The sequence below is a fragment of the Planococcus citri genome, chromosome 3, assembly GCF_950023065.1.
Source record: "Planococcus citri chromosome 3, ihPlaCitr1.1, whole genome shotgun sequence".
Classification (NCBI taxonomy): domain Eukaryota; kingdom Metazoa; phylum Arthropoda; class Insecta; order Hemiptera; family Pseudococcidae; genus Planococcus; species Planococcus citri.
This window is the reverse complement of record NC_088679.1, coordinates 15,201,887-15,222,638: the sequence shown is the minus strand read 5'-3', so window position 1 is coordinate 15,222,638 and position 20,752 is coordinate 15,201,887. Positions and strand designations below refer to the sequence as shown.

Genomic DNA, 20,752 nt, shown 5'->3' with positions numbered 1-20,752 from the left:
ACTCGAATGCAAGATTTACACGAGGGTTTGTCGTTTGTCGTAGAAGAATGCTCAGCATTGGTCAAATTTACCGAAGGATTCGTCGTTGTAGTAGCATTGTTAGGCATTTGCTTGAAACAACAATTATTCTAAAAAAAAAAAAAAAAAAAAAAAAAAACTACAAGAGCTTGGACTTCCAAAAGTCACTTTTATACTAAAATTCTGAATCAAAGATTTACGTACTTCTTCTTCGAATTCTTTCATTTCTTGAAGCATGACCTTATCTTCTGGGAAATGAGATGTGATATTATCGGAAATAGTGTCAGCATTTATCACAATCGAAAATGTAGCAATTAAACCCCACAGGAATTGAAATATCAACAATATAACACATAAAAATAGCGTCTAAAAAAACAGCGGTACCTATCGATATTAATTAGTTTTATAATAAACGCTGCAAAATTATAGATAGGCTCTAATTAGAGACAAATTCTTACCGCGTCCACAAGTATAGTTGTATTCGAATAGAAAGCAAAAACCATGAATATTTTCGTAACGATAAAAGTGCCTGTAATAAAGTATATCCAGAAATGTACACTCGGTCTGAACAATAATTCGTATATTTCGAAGTAACATATTAACATGGCGCAATTAATAACCTGGAATTAGGTAATTGAAATTTTAAATTTACAGAATAGGTAGGTACTCAAAGACTTATTGATTTTTACACTTACCTACTACTAAAGAGACAGAAATTGCCAATTGGTAATATCTGGTGTACTGTTGAGGTTTAAGAGAAAGTCGTTTTCTTTCCATTTATCCCTCATCTATAAGAAATTTCATTATTGTCAAAAACAAATTGCTTGAATTTTATTTTATAAGTGATAATATTTTGTGATGATAATTTCAAATGAAAAAAGTGTGAGATGAACATGAGATGAAGGGATTTTGGAATTTTTCAGATTTGTTTATTTTTACCAGAACTCAGAACCTGAGAACCAATTAATTACCTCGAATACTGACATGACAGTTTGATGAATTTTCATGCTGTTCTTCAAAAATTATTTTTCAATTTTTTTTTTTTTTTTTTGGTGTTCAATTAACTTTTATTTTTCTTTCGTTAGTTTTAAACTAATAAATTACATTCTTATGTAATTAACAAACCTCATCTTACAAAAAATAAAAATCAAACGTATTTACAGCAATTCGCTTATGCAACTTCTTCAACACCAGCTTAGAATTTAGTTTTGGTTGCATAACTTCAACTTTGAAGGGTACAAAAATCAAAAAATATTGAACAGAAGAGGATCGCACGTTTATGGAATCTTTTTCTATTATCTTCTTGGCGAAGATCGACTTTGTTGAGGAGATCGTCCACGTGAAGGTGGTGTTCTGGGAGGTGGTGGTTTAGGAGGAGGTGATTTTCCAGGGGATAATTGCTGCGGTGGCGTTTCAAATTTCTTTGGTCTATCGGGTGACGTTGGAAATGAAAACAAGGTCGGAGATGAAGTAACTTTCTCTTGAAGTTCAGGTAGAGGACCTTGAGTCACTTCCACGTAGTAACTAAACACCACAATGAAGGCATAAATCGAGGCAACTGCAAAAAAAAAATCCAATGATTATTCCAAATGGTCTCGAAGTAGCTTCATTATCTGGAAAATTTTTAGACAAATGTGAGAGGGATATATGCCGTTCCTGTAAGGGATATTAGGGACAGATTACCACCCTTGTGGTGGTAACACTGAACAGCGTCGCGAGCTGGACGTCGAGTCCGGTGATCGGCGCTGCGGCCGTTATTCGTCATGTACTACTGTGTAGTGTCGGGTCAGTTAATTTGAGTTTATTGGGCACGTTCGCGTGAATGGTTAATTTGAACTTATTATTTCTTTGTAATGTCAATTTGAGTTTATATGGTTAATTTGAGTTTATCAGTGTATTAATTGTGTTAAACGGTTTCGCCGAAGAAGGCAATTATTATATTATTGTTTCATTGTGTAATTGTGTTTAAATCGACATGTATCGTAATTGAATACATAATTCTACCAACACCGCGTGTCGTGTATTATTCTGTGTAATATTATTTACCAATCTAGCCGGGGTAAGTCTCTTCTTAATCCATTATAGGAAGTCAGCATAAAGTAATATTTCACATTGGCGCCTAACTGCAATCTGAAATTAAATTTAGTGCATTTTTCCTGCTTATACACGCATCCGCGTGAGCTTAATTTGGGCTCCCTGGCCCAATTTGCATGATAAATACTGCGCTAAATTTATCTAGATAATATTAGGAGCTTTTTTCGCTTTTGTTTGTGTGAATTTTCCGGAGAATAAGCGCCCACAAAAGGCCGAAGAAAAGTTCCCGCGTTTTTAGATAGAACAGTGCATCGTACAGTAGCAGCCGGCCCGCCAACGCCGCTGCTGCACCCGCTCGTTGCATCGAACATCGGACGATATCGCCGTAGCTGCAGCTGCCGCCGTCGTCTCAACGGTTAAAACGATTCCACGAGTTCGCGCCAATTTTTCAAGTGCGCGTCTCGTGTGAAGGTACCGCCGCAGTACCTACTAATTTTCTCTTTATTACTACCTCGTGAATATTCTTAACTTGCTTCAATTAGTTTATACAATAAAAATATTTTTCGAATAAGTTTAGAGAATTTATTTTATGTCCAATACACCACTGCGCCGCAGTACTCGGACCACCACACGAGTAGATTATAACGAACGTGCGTTACAAGGAAAGAGTACATCGCGCCGTAGTGTGCCAAAATCTACTTTACAGCCAATCTCCGAAACTAAACCCGAAATGGCTGGGAATAATAACATTCCGAATATAAACTTCCCGGATCTACCTGAGGATGACGAAGCAATCAATTGCGCATACTTGAAAGCTACAATCCAACAAGGATTCGCGGTAGAAAGAGAACATTTGACAGAGCTGTACATTCAGCAACAACAATTTAATAACCAAGTGGCAACTAGCAGCCAAGCCGCTCAGAATTCGCGCCTTGCCGCGCAAGAAGCTGCTATATCAGCTGCGAATGCAGCTAATTTTGTTCGCAATGTCGACCCTAGACTAACATCATCGGAGACTAATCTCGCCGAATTGAGACAATCGATTAACAACATAAACACTTGGGCCACTGAGCACGCAGCTGAATTCGCTGAATTAAAAACAAGCACACAGTACTCGGTACTACAACTTACCGAACGTGCAGACAATACAGACGAAACATTACGTCAAAACATAATTGAAACTAAAAGGAATACTCGTAACCACGAAGTACTAACAACTGAATTCTTCCGTCTAAAAGATAAATACGACGCGGTGCCACCGCACCAACAATTTACAGCTATTCAAGGCAATTTACAACCACCTCGTATTGACTTCGGTATCATGAAGAACGCCGGCATTACATACACAGAGGAGAATCGGTGGCACCCCCACGAATTCATTGAAGCCTTTGAAGATCATATGGCGATGTACAAAATTGAAAATCAGCACAAAGCGGCTGCGTTTAAGTCCGTAGTCATTACGAAGGACGCCGCCCAATGGCGACAAACGTGCCGCAGCACTGACACGTACGAAGCGACGAAAACCAGTTTCCTCAAATATTACTGGAATGCAACCATACAAGGTCAAGCTGAACTTCAGTGCGACAGGGTCAATTCCGCTAAGACTCTGCCAGAACTCGTAGCATTTTTAACAAGATGGTTAAAGACATTAGCGCAATCAAATCATCGCGGTACAGAATTCCTATTACAGATGTTTAGGACTAAAATGCCAAAACAATTCCACAGAGAATTACCTATAACAAACAACACGACGGTTACTGAATTTATTGAAAAAATGCAGAGCATTGCAGACGATTATCAGCGACTTTGGCACCAGGAAATTAAACTGGAACCATTTGAACGTGGACCAAACGGTAACCCTCGACGCACAAACATACCTCGAGATACGATACTCAACAACCGTTGGAATGCGGACATGAAACCGCCTAAAGACCAACCAAGCGGAAATTTCGCGCACCACGACATGCAAGGACGTGCAATAAATGGAATACCACTTAACCCTTTTACGACGGGGTACAAACAGATAGGAAATGGTTATAACATTCCTCCTCCCAATAGAGGCCCACTCGCGCTTACAGCCCCCCCCTACACCGGGAGTACTCGCGATAACAAATGGTAAAGCGCCAAATTTTCTACCACCCAATTTCCAAAATAATAAACACAGAGCAAAGCCTCTGGAAGTGAAATATTTAGCTTACGATGCTGAAGGTAACTGTCTAGGTGAATTTTCACCTCACTCAGGTCAAATTGAAGTACCTTACAATAATACACACTCAGTAAACGTAACTGATATCGATACGGAAACGGACAATACGGTGCCGGCTTATGTAATCGCATACGATCAATATGGTAATGTTGTTGACCTCGAAGAGGAGGAACAACAACAACAGCCAACGGCTACATTGCCTCAGGAAACATTTTTTACTGCAACACAAGTACAACAAATGTTGCAAATGCAACAAGCACAACAATCGCAAGCAGCGATGGCAACTCTTGCTGCTAACGTAGCAGGTATCCAATTCAATACCCCGCCACCACCCACCACGCCCCAACCTACCACACAGGCTTCACAGCAGGCCCCAATTACGAGTCCATTTACACAAACTGGACCCATTCCGCAACCCACTGCGCCTAATACAACTGCATCTACCACCACTGGTACACCCCAGCCTAATACAACTAACACGGCGCAGGGAAACGCCAAGAACTAGGCGATCAGGAGTCTGCGCCTAGTACAAATGAGACTCCGATTAAGCCAGACTCGTCTATACTTGATGACTACATTTGGGTTGGCGACAGCCTCGTACACTATATTCGTAGAGGTACATTCAAACGACAATACAATCTACCTGCTTGCATACAAGAGCAAATTAAGCTCAATGACCTCCACGATATAATCAAAAAATCGAAATTTACACCTAACGCAACATTCATATTATCTGCTTGCCAGGCAGAATTAAATTTCTTCAACGAACCATTCGATAAAACAGAAGAGAAATTACGTAAAATTGTAAACATGATTTTCGATGATCACAAGGCTAAACACATCATACTCCTGATGCCTGTTGTACTACCTTACCGCAACCCGAAATACGGCGTCAAAATAGGCAAATATAGCAAAACTCGCGATATATTCGTTCGTATTGCGGAAGATCCGCGAATCACTTTTATACGCGACCTAGCGTACCAATTTTTACGCACTGAAACATGCGTACACACTGATGACACACATTTTCAACTACCGGAAGCATCTACGGATAACAAAATAATGCCATTGGAAAACACGTTCCATTTTTCAAACACAATGAACAGACATTATCCAGAAATGGCTATGTACCCAGTTATACTAGATATGATGTGCCAGCATCTACTCAAATACGAAAACATCCACCTATCTGACAATGAAAGAGTACATCCTAAGACTGAACAGTCTGAAGAATCCTCACATGAACATAAGGACGACCAAGTCCAAATAAACAGAAGCACAATGCGTGCTTTAGTACAATTATTAGCAGAACGAATTCACTGCAGTCCAATCTCCGGTGAATATGAACGAAGGGAATACATTCCCGACGGACATAAAGGTTCATTTCACAAAATTACGTACGATCCACCAGCAAAAGCTGCCAAATTTTCAAGACTCTACGATTACAATTCGCCACTAGGTCGAAAACAAATCGCTCAGGACGGCGACAAAAAACGTACAATCGTGAAAGACGAAGCGAAGAAGTCGCCTACAAACGACAGATTAAATGAATATTTGGTCAATATGGCCGACATAGAGGACCTATATACTCATACTGTAAAAATTGTAGACGATGGCACTAAACCACCAGAAATAAAATTAAGAAAATTAGTCGAAATACCAGTTTCGATGGCAAACATTGCTGACAATGCAAAATACTATGCATACGATTCGCCTTTAGGACCAAAAACAATAAAAGTGTCCAAAGACAACAAAATAGAAATTTGCGACGACCAAGCATTAAAATGCGATCCCAATATCGAATTAAACAAAGCTATACTTGAGCTTGATGACATTATGAAACTCAATACTCACAACATCAGGTTTATTCCTCAAGAAACAAAAGGTGGTTTTGATCCGCCACTAGTAATGCTTGAAAAACATGATCCTAACGATGGAGAACATTACTACAACGTCGTAGAAATCACTAAACCTGACATTGAAAATATTAACGAAAACACTCTCGAAAATGACACTGACTCAGGGTTCGATGAACCCGACGACGTAGTTCCAACGTTTGAAATACACAATGTGGGTATAAACGTGATACCAACGGTCAACGAAGACAATGTTACACAGGACTCAGTTCCTCAATTGCCCAGTCTAATGAAGATTGACCATATTACAGCGATACCTATTTTTATTAACGACATGCCATTACCAGCTCAGTTGGATTCGGGGGCTCTCCCCAACGTAATGACGAAAACTCTCGTTGACTACATTACAAGAGAACACCCACAATGGATACGTTACGTAAAATTGAACAATCCTGTCAATTTACGCATGGCAGACAACTCACTAGTTAAAGCAATGACGCACTGCGTCGAGATATGTGTACGTCTAGGTACCCATATGGTATGCATGCCATTCTACGTACTTGACACAACAGGTAAATCACTGTTAATTGGCCGATTATCAATGCGCCACCTTGGCATAGTCATTAACCACCGCGAGGGGCATGAATATGCCGAGTGCCACCCTAAAAAGGCAAAGTCCTTTAAAATACCATATTTGAATAAAACTGAAATCAACGATATTTACCCAGTCAAAAAGATTGCAGTCCACAGAAAAAATAAACGTGAAGCTATTCGTTTAATCAGTCAAAACACATTCTACATGGATGAAGACTGGGCTCACGAACAAAACCAAGCTAGAGAGCTTTACCTAAAAAACATGAGAACTGATCTCAATAACCTAGTCATAAAAGGTGACATAACCTTACAAGAAGCTAATGACGCTTGGGACAAACTAAAAAACTACTCAGACATATTCAGCTTCAATGCTGGCCGATACCGTGGCGAAACAGTCAAATTTAAATTTAAAGATGGAAAAATCCCACCATTAGGCCAGTGGAGAGGTGAAAAATTCAGACCCTCCCAAAAAATCATTGAAGCGCTCCGACGTACAATATCTAAAATGCTAAAACTCGGCATCATAAGACCTTCAAGGTCTAACTACATAAATACTACTGCACCTGTTATTAAGAAAAACGGTGACATACGACTATGTTTAGACGCCGACGAATTGAATAAAGTACTGCAAAAAGTGCTCACTGAGCCTAACACTGTAGAATACATTATCTACGAAAACCAAGGTGACAACCTTTTTTGCACGCTGGACTTCACTTGTGGATTTTGGCAATTAGTACTAGACGAAGCGTCTCGTCAATTTACAGCATTTCAGGTATGCGGCCAAGTCTACGAATTTTGTCGACTACCTTACGGCTTGAACATTTCAAGCGGCGAATTTGTCTACATGATAAATAAGGTTATACCTGACCAAAAAGGAATTACAAAATTCGTAGACGACGTGAAAGTGTCTGGCTCGACATTCAAGGAGACTCTAGACCGATTATTATACGTATTTGACAAAATACGCGAAAATGGATTAAAACTCAATCCAAACAAAACACAATTTTTCCGCAACTATGCAGAACACTTAGGATTCGTCTTATCCAAGGATGAAGTCGCTAAACAAAGCGAAAAGGTCAAAAAGTTCATGGAATTTGTTAACAAACACCAGAAAAATGGCAAATTTCACATTACGACTGTGAAACAACTTCTACAATTAGTTGGCCTAACTGGCCTGTACAGAAACTTTATACCTAACTACATGCAAATTCTTGCACCTATTTATGCTACTACGCAAGGTAAAAATGCCAAAGATGGCAAAATTGAGTGGGGAGAACTCCAAGAAAAAGCTTTCGAGGAGCTCAAGGCAGAATATTGCAAAGACTTTAAAATACAACCACCCCCTCCTACCGGGGAACTCTGCTTAGACACCCACGTTACAGACGACGCAATGAATGCGGTATTATTTTACACTACTATTGATCCTGTTACCGAACAGGAAATTAAACACGTATGCTTATACGTATCGATAGCTTTCGAGGAGCACCAAAAACATTTTACACCTTTTGACAAAGACATGATGGCTCTTGTACAAGTACTGAAAAGGCTACAAATGTGGGTACACGGACGTATTATCAACGTCAAATCACACTTACTAGCCACGATCAATCGGTATCGTGAAATGATGCAGACTCATCGCAAAGCTGCGTACTGGATCACGATGCTAAATTGCTTCGATTTACGTTTCAAATTAAATACATCAAACAGAATGCTATACGTGCTACAAGCACCTGAACTGGAAATAAAAAATTTCCAAACACTAATCACGACGTTTGACATAAATTTTCTAGATGAAAACGTTCCCATGCTAATTACTAAACTATCCGACATTGCAAGATACCAACAAAAAGACGATACTTGCGCTAAACTTATTAAAAAATTAAGAAAATATCATTCTCCTGACAAAAAAGCTGAGATTGAAGCTAAGAAAAAGCTATTAAAACGCTTTACCCTACGTGAAATGAAAACTACAGAAGAGATCTCATCTTCACCTGACACTCGTAGCGAATCTGATACGACTCAGAAAAAAGTTAAGATGAAGGTAATCCTAATGAAAACACTACCTGACAAAACTCAGGTGCCATACCTACCTGACGAACTCTTCTACGACACTGTAGATTTCTTACATACTGCATATGGCCACACAGGTGCCAATAAACTCGACATGGCATTCCGCCGAATTTACTACCATCCTCGATCGCTGGAATACATTCGCGAAATAACCAATGCATGCCTAGTATGCAAATTAAATAAAAATTACTCGCAACCTAAGAGTATAGAATTTGGCAAAGTCGAAGCCTTCGGCATTGGAGAAGTCCTATCTGTGGACTTATACGGACCAGCTCCGGCTATAGAAGGAAAACCTAAGTACCTACTTGTCGCTAAAGACATTTTTACCGGTAAAAACTGGATTCGCTCACTGCCTGAAATTAAGGCTGAAAACGTTTGTCGAGAGATGAAAACCATACTTAATGACATACTGAAAAATGCAGTAACAGTCAAAAAAGTTATCACTGATAACGGTAAACAATTTATAAGTGAAGAGTGGTATAATCTACTCCAAGACAGAAACATAAAAGTTGCGCATACAAATGCGTACAACCCGCAATCTTCGTCGGTTGAACGTACTATGCGAATTATAGGTGACAAATTGCGATCCAAAATAAACAAGGAACACGATCCTTACACAACACACGCAAACTGGTACACTTACGTCAATGAAATTGAAAACGAGATAAACAATACTCCAGGTATTTTTGGGTTCAAACCTAATGAGGCCTGGGGCATTTCAGATCACATTTCGGAGAAATTACCTCATAAAAACAATATATTCAATTTCACTCATAGCTTACTTGAACTGCTGCAAAAGCTAGCAAAAACAAAATTACCCTCAATGACAATCCAGGAAAACTGGGAATACAAGCTAGACAAAGATGATGTTATCATCGAACCAGACGGTAGTGCACGCGTCACCGCGGACGGAGCTTGCTCCAAAAACGGTGACGACGATGCAGTCGCTGGAATCGGCATTTGCTTCGCTCCCGAATCAAATAAAAACATATCCGTACGGATCGGAGAGAAAGGAGACTTTCCTGTCTCCAACAACTATGCTGAACTCATAGCGATACTCATAGCACTTATGACAATGAAAAGAAATGGCTTTGAAAAAGTCAAATGCTTTTCTGATTCGAACTATGCAGTCAAAGCACTGAACCACACCGTCGAAAGATGGAAAAAGAATAACTGGCTAAACTCTAGGAAAAAACCTGTTTTCCACAAAATCATTTTCGAAAAAATTCTCAAACTCAAAGAGCAGTTTAAACGTTGTGAATTTATTCATGTATATGCCAGAAAATTGGAATACACTAACATTATTGCAGACCAACTTGCGAAGAAAGCAGTGTACACCACTGACTTACTTAGCCTAAAAGTTGACAACATGTCACAAAAACAGATTATAGAAACTTTCATACGTGAAAAACGTCGATTGAAAGAAATCGAGGACGAATATAATTTTAACAAGGAACACCCAGACCCCACTACATTACGTCTAGGTGACTTAGTATTACTCACAAATCACAAACTGTCCAACAGTGACAGGTTAACAGGTGAAAAATTTTACCCAAAGAAATCTGGACCTTACATGATCTTACAACGATCTGGAAAAAATTGCTATTTAATAGAACCAATTGACAACTCGAACGTAAATCGAGTAGCAAACGTGAGACAACTCACGCTTTTCATGACACAAGACGAAATAGACAGAATGAGGAAAGACCCTTGTTTACATTCGTACATCGATCAAGCAGACATGATTACTAAAATCAAAAACTTCCTAAACAATCACTTAACAAAAACCTACTCGTCTACTTCCACTGAAGACAGCGATTCGCGTGTACGACGTATACAAGGCATACCATTAGCCACTGACGCTGACAAAGCGGTATTTGACAAAGGTTCACGAATGATTATTAAAAAGGTAATCGACGTAGCGCGAGAACAGCGCTTAAATCTACGAAATTTGAAAAAATTTGACACACAACTTTATGAGTCGATCATGAGCTCAACCACCCACTCTTCTGAAGAAAAAACACAAAAACAAAAAGCTCGTATCAAACGCAAAAAGAAATATAAAAAACGGAAAAAGGCTGAACTCAAGCCTACACCCACACTTACACATAAAAAGAAAAAACCATCTGTCGCAGACAGAATCAAAAATACTGCACAAGCTACAAGCTTGATCACTAATACTAATAACCCTCCTCCTAGTACATCTAGAGCACAACCGACAGGGGCAGGGCACCCCGTTCCCACCCCCAAACAGGACAAAGTCCGTATTTCAGCTCGACTAGCTGCAAGACAGGCTAAAACAGGCTGGAAACCACAATTTACGAATTTTAATACTCAAAGTATTCATTTCGATGATCCAATCGATCAAGGCTACGAATCTATTTTTGATACTGAAATTACAAAAAAACCAAAATTGGACACTGGGGCAAGTAAACAAACCCCCAAACCCAACCAAAAAGAAATTCCTACTGTGGAAAAGAAACCTACAAAGGACGATATAAATACCGACTCTATGGTTGAAGAATTAAAAAATTTAAATTTGTTTCACGTCAAACAATATGACGCATCGTCTGACACTGACAACGAGTCAGCTAAAACGTCACGAAAAAAGAAAAAAGTGAAATTCAAATCAGACACTGAACCTGAACAAAAAGACCTAATTGAACTACTACAAAAACTCAAAGTCGACCCTACAGAGATCGACGATGCACTTTCGGAACCGACTCGAATTCGTAAAAGAAAACAGTTTTTGAACCAATATGCTGAATTGGCTAAAAAAGTCAAACCACGCTACAACGCGTGTATACGCGACATTGAAAAAAGAAACCTCGAACTCAGGAAGAAACAAAAAGACAAAAACAGCGAATCTTATTTGCGTTTAAAAGCTGACATGGCACAGCGTAAAAAAGAAAAAGAAAAATTTGACGAAAAGTGCAAAGAAATGGAAAAAGAAATGAAAAACAAACCCTACCTATTTCGGGGGTTGCATTAACCATCACCCACTGTGGAAAGACAAATCGAATACAATTCGAAATACCCTTACTTTGAAATTACTTTCATTTTCCAACTGAAAAAATTATTCGAACGAAGCTTCGTATACCTGATCTGACCAAATTACGCGTACTCGTGTAAAAAAACTACTACTGATTCGCGCCTCCGTGTTCGACTTCGAAACCGATTCGATCTTTACTCACGAGAAAGAAGTGAAAAGTACAGTGTTCGTGACGTAACGAAAATACAGACGACATTTTTCGCAAACCTGACCAACGTGAAATACAATTTTCACAATGAATGCAGTGATCGCATCAAGACACCCAGACTTCAACTTTACGTTCTTCCCAAGGTTCACGGAAAACCAACTACAGCTTACGCGCCGAGTGTACGAATATGAACGCACTGACCCAATCACAATCCAGCAAAAAGCGGAGATCCTGCAAATTTTACACCTCAGCAACGTTGACATTGATGAAGACGATCCTTTTACCGTTCATGTATCTACCAGCTATGCATACGCGGGAGTACGTCTACAGGTAACCCTTAACGGACAACGTCGACGATCCTTCAAGACCTCCATAAGTAAATTCCGCGAAGTATTGACATACCTATAAACGTCTCCAAATTGATGAAATACACGTTTGTTATACCTCAGCTACGTTGCTGAAATTACTCGAATTCTACCATCCTCGGTAAATTAATTAGAAATCAAGCTAAATTTACGATGATTTATTTTAACCACCTAGTTTTACTCAAAATATCAAGTACCGACTAGCAATACACATCGTTGTAAATTTATTACTAATAAAATACTCCAAATTTGGCTACTTGTCTAAATTTATTTACGAGTACGTATTTCGAAAAAGCGAGCATACCAGCCGAAACTGGAAATTCAAAACCTGACTCCTTTACCCAGGTACCTACTTGAAAAACCGAGTTACGTACTCGCATCAAGACTCAATCATACTAACGTAGGTATCAAACTTCAGGGTAAGTACACAATTTTTATACAGCTGAATTTTTAAATTCCCAACCCACACTTATCTACTTTTACCTACGAGGCATTTTTAAACACATTTCAAATGCGAAAAATCACTCTCGATCCATCTTGGGTAATTTATTCTGTAAAAATATACATGACTGAAAACACGCACGTGTGTAATTTCGAACTCGCATATCCCAAATTCAAATACTTTCAACATACCCCCTTTACCAAAATAATACTATTTTCAAAGCAAAATTCACCTTTTTGACAATACGTCACACCTCGACGTGTTTGACTTCGAACACAGTTTTGACAAAGTCTGACAAACCTGAAATCTGGCAACTAAGCCAACAACACACCAACCTCTCTCGAATCGATCGAGCTAAAAATACCCAGAATTATCTACATGATAAAAAATCAGACAATAAGATATATTTCGCAGCAAATATAATACACATAACATTCAACGAGATCGTTCGCCACTCTCACAAATACACACTACTACACTCGCAAAACTGTCAGCGATATTAGGCAACAAAGCCTACAACTCTGATCGAAACTAGCCAACGAAGCAAACATTTGCAAGCTCACAACGGCTTGATAGCAAAATTCCTAGAAATTCACCATCGCATTATACTCACACAACGACACACGTACGTATGTAACATGAGACGAACCGATCGTCGCCATTTTACTTTACGTCAACGGCACGTACACGACACTCGCCACAGGCAACTGCGGTAGAGAGGGGAACTCGATAAGCAGCTCTAGCCGGTTGCATCGAGGCGTACGCCGCTCGGCCGAACCATTATGTATGTGTTCGTCGTCTGTGTATGTTCTCTTCCTCGCAAGTTTGCAACTTTGTGCGGCTTTTCGTGCTTTTTCGAGCTTTTCTTTAACTTTTTCGTGTCTAATTGCGCTTACAGTGGCTAAAGCTATCCGTTTGTCCATTTTACGCGATTAAAATTCAGAAATTTGTTACTTTTCGGGTGTTTGAAAATTTCGACCACGTGTTACCAACACGACCGCGTGTTGGCGTCCTGTGCGTCCCGAATCGGGTAATTTTCAGTGCCTTTTGGGCTAATTTTATTTTCTGGTGCTCGATCGTTATCGAGTATAAATCGAAAGTGTAAGTGGCCAAAATTTGGCAATTTGAGTATTTCACCGCCCACCAGAGGGTACAACAGTGGATTTATTTTTCACTCCACCTCAACCAACTAAATCCCGGTAGTTTAGAGTCCTACGATAAGGTGAGTTTTTAACTTTATTTTACTTTAGCTTACGACGCTTATTTTTATTTCGTATTCGACCACGCGTTTTTTCCAAAGTGTAAAATTCTCGAAATTCATTCGCGTCGTATTTTTTGCTTGCCTATTTTCACAGATGTCGGTGCACCCAACGTTGCTCTGCCAATTCTGCGGCGAGCCCATGTACCTCCCTTCGATTAACAGGGATATCGCTTCGTTCTCGGACGCAATGTCTGCATCTGCGTGTCGCCATCTGTACCACACGACCTGTGTGGACCGTATGTTCGCCGCAGACTCCGCTCCGGTCCCGGGCAGTACCACTCCGACGACCGCATGCCCGCATCCCCAGTGTCGTATTCGGTTACAGAGATCGCAGATCTTTCCAATGATGACCATGCTACGTGCTATGGATCTACGCGCAATCGCTGACAATGCGGTAAACGACGAGGCTACCTATTGGCACGACCAATTTACAGCCAGCAACGAGCGCGCGGCGGAATTGCAAGCGCAGATAGATGCGTACGAACGCACAACCGCCGATTTACGCAGCCAACTTATGCAGATGACGCAATCGTATCAAAGCGCCATCAATCAAGCAGCGAACCTCGATTCGCAAGTCCGCAACCTTCGTTCCGGTTCTGTTACGGGCAGATCGCCGCCAAACAGCGTACACTCGCAACAAAGCAGCCGCCACAGCAGCCGCACGTCGTCCCCCGCTCGATCCGGAACACGTCAATCATATGTCGACAATCGCTCTACTTCGGGCACTTTACCTAATCAACCAGCTAGCGGTTCGCTAGTGAATTTTTTTCCGGTAGCCGGCGACATGTCATCGGACGTGAACATGGGCGCCTCATCATCACACTCTTATGCTGCCGCAGCCGCAGCCCCAGCCCAACAAGACGACGCCGCTCGTACTAACCGCGCGTATAGACCGCAATTAGGATCAATGCAACAACGCAATACGTCTCCGATGCCAGGTACAGCAGCCGCAGCGCCGCAACAACAACCAGCGAATTATCAACCCCAATTCGCCGCTCCTGGAGCCGCTAATGTACGCATGCCTCGCGGCCAAGCTCCAGCACGTCACAACATGCCGCCACCGGCGCCCGTGGCACCTGCTTCAAATACACCACGTCAACGACGTGCGCTCCAAAATCAACAGGCTCAGCGTCTCGACAATGCGGTACCTCCGCCAGCCAATCCGAACGAACCAGTATTGGAACAACATAGACAGCAATATGACGCGCAAGGACGCGTAATTGTACCCAACGCAGCTGCACCCCCTCGTCAACGGCGTACAGTGGAAAGTACCCCCGCACGACCCGCTGCACCGCGTCAGCGTCGTGACCCGCTAGCTCAAACACGACGCAATCATAATCGCTTTAGAACGCGATACAATATCAATACGGACTATTTACGTCCGTTTTTCCCACTAAACCAATACCCACTGCGGTATACGTTACTCGGAATCCACAACCGCGACAGTACGGTTCAAACTGCGCTAGCTGCGCAAGATATTTTAATGCTCGGCGATGGATTTGTATTTGGCATGGTGCAATACATTTTGCAACGTAAACCCGAAATGCGCGACCTCCTCCACCCCTCGCTATATCGCAGAGACCTTACGCTCCAAGACCTTATCAATTACTTGACTTCATTACCACAGATCCCACGGCGGCTCATGATATCGATTGGAAATTGGGACGCATTCCATGGAACAGCAGCGTTCAATTTCGAACAACAATTTATTGCGCTACTTCGCCTATTGCAACGTAGACAAGTTGAGGAAATCTACGTAATGCCATTGATTCGCTACCGCGAACAACCCCAACAAGTCTTACAAGACTACGAGCGAGTTCTCCGCAGCACTTGGACTAGAACGTTCAGCGGTACCATCCAAATGATGGCACCACTCGATTTCTTCGTAGGTCTAGAACCTGAGATTGATCAATTCGGTCCAATGTACCGACTAGAAGACTTCACTGACTTCGTCATGACCGTACGCAACGAATTTATCATGATTCCATTAGACGTCACCGAACGTGCCAACGATGATAATGACAACTACGAAGGAAATGACGACGACAATGCGTCCAATGCGGGAAACGATGATAGCGATCGTGAACTCAACGCCTCAGTACAGCAGCAACTCGCTGCGAATAATAATACTCAGCAAAACCAGCAACCAAACGCCGTTGCTGGACCATCGAGCCAACCCGCTCCTACGCCACCTGCCGACAACGCAGCATCCGCTGGAGCTGGTATTAATCAACAAACTTCACAGAGCATACCTGCTCTCGGACAACAAACAGTGAAAATACCCGGAGGCACGGCTACTATCACAGTAAACTCTCGCATATTCTCTCCAACGCGTAATACTACGCAAAATGCCCCTACTTCGGGTCAAAGTGCGAATGAGATATTTCAATCGATCGATAGTCTGGCAACACCGCCAGCATCTCAAGCTCAAGCTACACCGTCAGCTCCGGCTTCACCGGCGCTACCTGCGTCAACTCAACCGATTGTCCAAGGGTCACCGCGATCCACTGCACCGAATTACCTCAGCTTCGCACCCAACCCGAGCCCACGATCGCTTGGAATCGAACACATGGACACCAGCACAGCGCCGAATACACCGACGCAACCTCAAACCTCATTCGCATCATCGGTGGCTACTACGCCAGCCAATACAACGTTTCAATCGCCGAACACATCGGCACAATCGACACTGTCCTCAGCGACAGACGAATCCAAAATGGAGGATGAGCCCAGCTTAGCTGAACTCAAATCTCCGATGAAAGACAATTTCGACGATTCGAAGAACGAGGAAGATTAAAAATTCCTAAAGAGGTTACATACCTAAACAATATACAAAAACTGGTGAAATTTTTATTCAACTTTTCCCACTGGGAAAGTTATTAAAAAAATAAATTTTGGCAATGTAAAAATGAACTTCAAAACTGTAGGTACCTACCCACCAAAAAGTAGGTACTGATAAATTCAAAAAAGGTTTCTAGACCTAGGGCCAAAATTTCACCAGTAAAACTTTCAAAATTCACTCGAAGTCGCCAATATTTTCGTAGTTTTGACCATTTTTATTTATTTTTTTTTTTTTATCAAAATCGAGTGAATTAACGTAGTTTCAATAATTTAAAATTGTCCAAATTTTTACAACGCCTACATCGGCGTGATATTTTCCATATCATGTTACTAATTGCTATGGGTTTTCGCTTCACTTAGCAAATCATCGAATGTCGTAACGATTCCTGGCAACGTTAAAGCCAGTCGACTCAGCGTAGTAAAGGCGAGGGACTGTACCGCCTCAACGAAATTAATTTTCCATCTCGTCGTCGTACCATCACGTTATCTACGATTTTCATCCGACGGTTCCAGTATTTTCAATCGACTCTTCAAAGATAAAAAATTGTATACGATTCATTACGTCTTGCTAGTCGTTTTCTCGCACCTGTGTGTGCAATCGATGATTTTCTTTTGTGATGTTGATGTAAACAGTGTAATTTGTCCGATTTGTAATTCATTCAATGATGTTAGAATTGTGTAAAATATCATGTACCCTGTAGTAACTAGTTTACGGTTACGTGACCGTTTTTTCATTTTTCCTATCTTGTTGTTTATGTTTGTTTTTGTTTAATTTTCAATCTTTATTTTTTCGAAACACGTGGACCAAAATTGTAAATTTTTTCAAAAGAGGTGCTCAATTTTTAATTTTTAAGCATTTGTTATTGTTTTTATATAAAGCGCCAGTAAAAGAAGATAAAAAAGAAGTCCACTATTAATTTGTAAAAAGTGTTTGTTTTATGTATTTTGAATGTTTTTTGACGTATTTTTTGACAGTTTTCATTTTTATCAACTCTTAAATTTTTTGATGTAATTTCGCCCATTTCTGCCACAGTGCAGTACAGCTGACCTGAAACAGAATCCACTGCGATTCGAATAACGGTTCGCTCCTCTTGGCTTTTGTCTTATCTCCAATTTTGACCGGAAGGGTACTCCAGCCACTGCGCTGAAACAGAAAAATTTCGAATAGATTAGGGAAAAGTCTTCTTTTTGGAAACTGTCTCGTAAGTATACTGTACATACCTGGTACACCTGGCTCATGTGAGCTGCTCGCGCTTGCCTTCGGTTCTTGGATCGCTGGTGGGCAGTGCAGTGCACTGAGTTCAGGGGTGGTAGACGAGTGCAGTTACTTACGTACGTGGGTGAAAAGTGTATTTTCTCTGCTCCTACTTTCACACAGTGAAACACACGGGGGGCAGGGGACCGATCCTACATCGGGTCAATCACCTTACAGGTGCGTCATATAACTCTCATAATATCCGTATGTTCCTCTGTGGCTACTCTCACGAGTAAACACACGAAGGGGCATATGTGAGAGGGATATATGCCGTTCCTGTAAGGGATATTAGGGACAGATTACCACCCTTGTGGTGGTAACACTGAACAGCGTCGCGAGCTGGACGTCGAGTCCGGTGATCGGCGCTGCGGCCGTTATTCGTCATGTACTACTGTGTAGTGTCGGGTCAGTTAATTTGAGTTTATTGGGCACGTTCGCGTGAATGGTTAATTTGAACTTATTATTTCTTTGTAATGTCAATTTGAGTTTATATGGTTAATTTGAGTTTATCAGTGTATTAATTGTGTTAAACGGTTTCGCCGAAGAAGGCAATTATTATATTATTGTTTCATTGTGTAATTGTGTTTAAATCGACATGTATCGTAATTGAATACATAATTCTACCAACACCGCGTGTCGTGTATTATTCTGTGTAATATTATTTACCAATCTAGCCGGGGTAAGTCTCTTCTTAATCCATTATAGGAAGTCAGCATAAAGTAATATTTCACACAAATAATAATCACCAGCGGAAATAATTTTAAAGACGAATCCGGTAATGAACCAGAAAACCACAGAGACCCATCCATCAGATTCCTGCACACCCAAATCGTAAAATATTAATACGATCATGACGAACGCTGCTAATGGCAGCAGTACCATGGGTGCTTTCAATAAATGTATTTCTGTCTGTGAAAAATATGAAAGATCACATCTATTAAAAAATTCGAATCGATAATAAGAGCTTGGAAAATATCGAAAGCATCCACTTACAGCGAGGATACCGATAAGGCCATAGATTGAAGAAGTGAGATATATCGTACCTACAGTTCCAATAATAAAAGATCCTCTATGACTTACTGTAATTTCTATCAGGTCAAAAAACACGTATTCGATTAAAACTCTAGTCACTGATGTACTGAATTATTGTTTTCAACTCACCAGTTTTGTTTATTTTATCAATTTCTTCTTTAGAGATATTCTTCGCATTTCGTTGTAATGCTCTCGCGTGTATATTCATACCGATGTATTTATTGACACAAAAACCGCTGACAAGCTGTAAAATGACTCGATGAACTACTGCTGGATCACTCGGTTAAACTATTGAATTGATACTTTACCAAAAGAACTGCGAAAACAATTAAACAAGCTATTCGTAAGTCTCCAAAAACACCGAATGCGAAACGAATCCTGGGTACAGCCATTTTTACGTCTTGATGTTGATAAATTACCTACCTAATGTTATCTAAAGTGATTTTGAAAGCAGTTCTTATCAATCTGATGCAAATAGCAGAATAAAATCACGTCAACCAGTAATTTCTCATCAAGATCAAATACCAAAATAATAACTCGACAAAGGATAGGTACCTATTTTATTACAAATATTTTAGTAACTTTATAAATATATCAAGATGGAGAACGTGTTGACGAACTAGTAGCAGAAGGAGCAGGAGATCTTTTCTTCCGATGAGCTTCAAGAAGATCTTCGAATCGTTTTTCAATTACAATATACGAGTGAACCAGAAATACTATGCACATGAACAAAAAATTACAAATATTATCAGCAAACAATATAAAAATCTACCTAAATACATATTTAAAATAAAAGAACAGAAAATATGGAATAATTTATACTGAAAACTAACCTCCTATAGGGACGAAAAAACCAATACCCCATCGAACAAGGTATTAAATGAGATTTCGAGTAATCGTGAATATGACAAATCACCAACAAAACGACAGCGATACCCAAACCAATAACCAAACACGATGGCTCAGCGTAACAACCCAACATGAGCAAAAATTTACTATCCTGAAAAAATCGAAATTTTTATAAGATATCGTTTCATTGATAATTTTTACTCGGTATAGGTACGACTTGAAAACTTACAGAAATTGTTCCGATTAGAGAGATGGAGAAAACAGCCAGTTGAGCGACGATGTATATCATCACGTTAGCCCAGAAACTGCAGCTTACTTTGGCACCTGTGATAATTTCATTCGGTTAAAATTACATACTCTTGTAGTAGTACATAGGTCTAGGACATTATTGGTACAGAATTTCAAGCCTTACCCGTTAAAAATGTTGGCAACGCTTGGGCGAAGAAGATCACGTGAACAATCTGTGAGGCAAAAATGTTCATTAGATTTTATGAATAATATTACTCGTATAGTATATCGAGGTACACATTGATTGAAAACATGTATTTTTAAAAGAATAAAGGAGAATTTACCAAACATGTCACCAGCGTAATGATACTTCCAAGTTTGACTGCACCACCCCAATAACAAAACAAAGCGATTCTTTCTTTCCATCCCATTTCGAATAATCGAGAAATATATCGTAGTTATTTATTAAAATTAAAATACTCGAGCAACAATACGACTTCA

General features: G+C 40.3%; 2 protein-coding genes across 3 annotated transcripts in view; one reads left to right on the top strand and one right to left on the bottom strand.

Moving 5' to 3' along the window:
• LOC135841264 (nephrin-like) overlaps nucleotides 1-20,752 on the top strand; it is a 1,354,679-nt gene that overhangs the window by 874,747 nt on the left and 459,180 nt on the right. The window lies entirely within an intron of this gene.
• Nucleotides 611-20,726, bottom strand: LOC135841248 (uncharacterized). Of its 2 annotated transcripts, XM_065358109.1 has the most exons (6): nucleotides 20,596-20,726; nucleotides 20,436-20,484; nucleotides 20,253-20,347; nucleotides 20,008-20,174; nucleotides 18,889-19,890; nucleotides 611-1,576 (listed from the first exon to the last, which is right to left on the bottom strand). In XM_065358109.1, the coding sequence occupies exons 5-6, from the start codon at nucleotides 19,022-19,024 to the stop codon at nucleotides 1,314-1,316; spliced, it is 399 nt and encodes a 132-aa protein (XP_065214181.1). In that variant the 5' UTR covers nucleotides 19,025-19,890; nucleotides 20,008-20,174; nucleotides 20,253-20,347; nucleotides 20,436-20,484; nucleotides 20,596-20,726; the 3' UTR covers nucleotides 611-1,313. The 2 variants fall into 2 exon arrangements, with proteins under 2 accessions (XP_065214181.1, XP_065214180.1); XM_065358108.1 differs by lacking the exon at nucleotides 611-1,576 and having other exon boundaries at nucleotides 19,718-19,890.

Excerpts from the sequence above, each read along its gene's own strand:
- LOC135841248 (XM_065358108.1), bottom strand. The coding sequence starts at position 20,682 with ATGGGATGGAAAGAAAGAATCGCTTTGTTTTGTTATTGGGGTGGTGCA. Across the intron at positions 20,348-20,435 it reads GTTGCCAACATTTTTAACGG|GTGCCAAAGTAAGCTGCAGT; the intron begins GTAAGGCTTGAA and ends AAATTATCACAG. Across the intron at positions 20,175-20,252 it reads CTCTAATCGGAACAATTTCT|GATAGTAAATTTTTGCTCAT; the intron begins GTAAGTTTTCAA and ends CGATTTTTTCAG.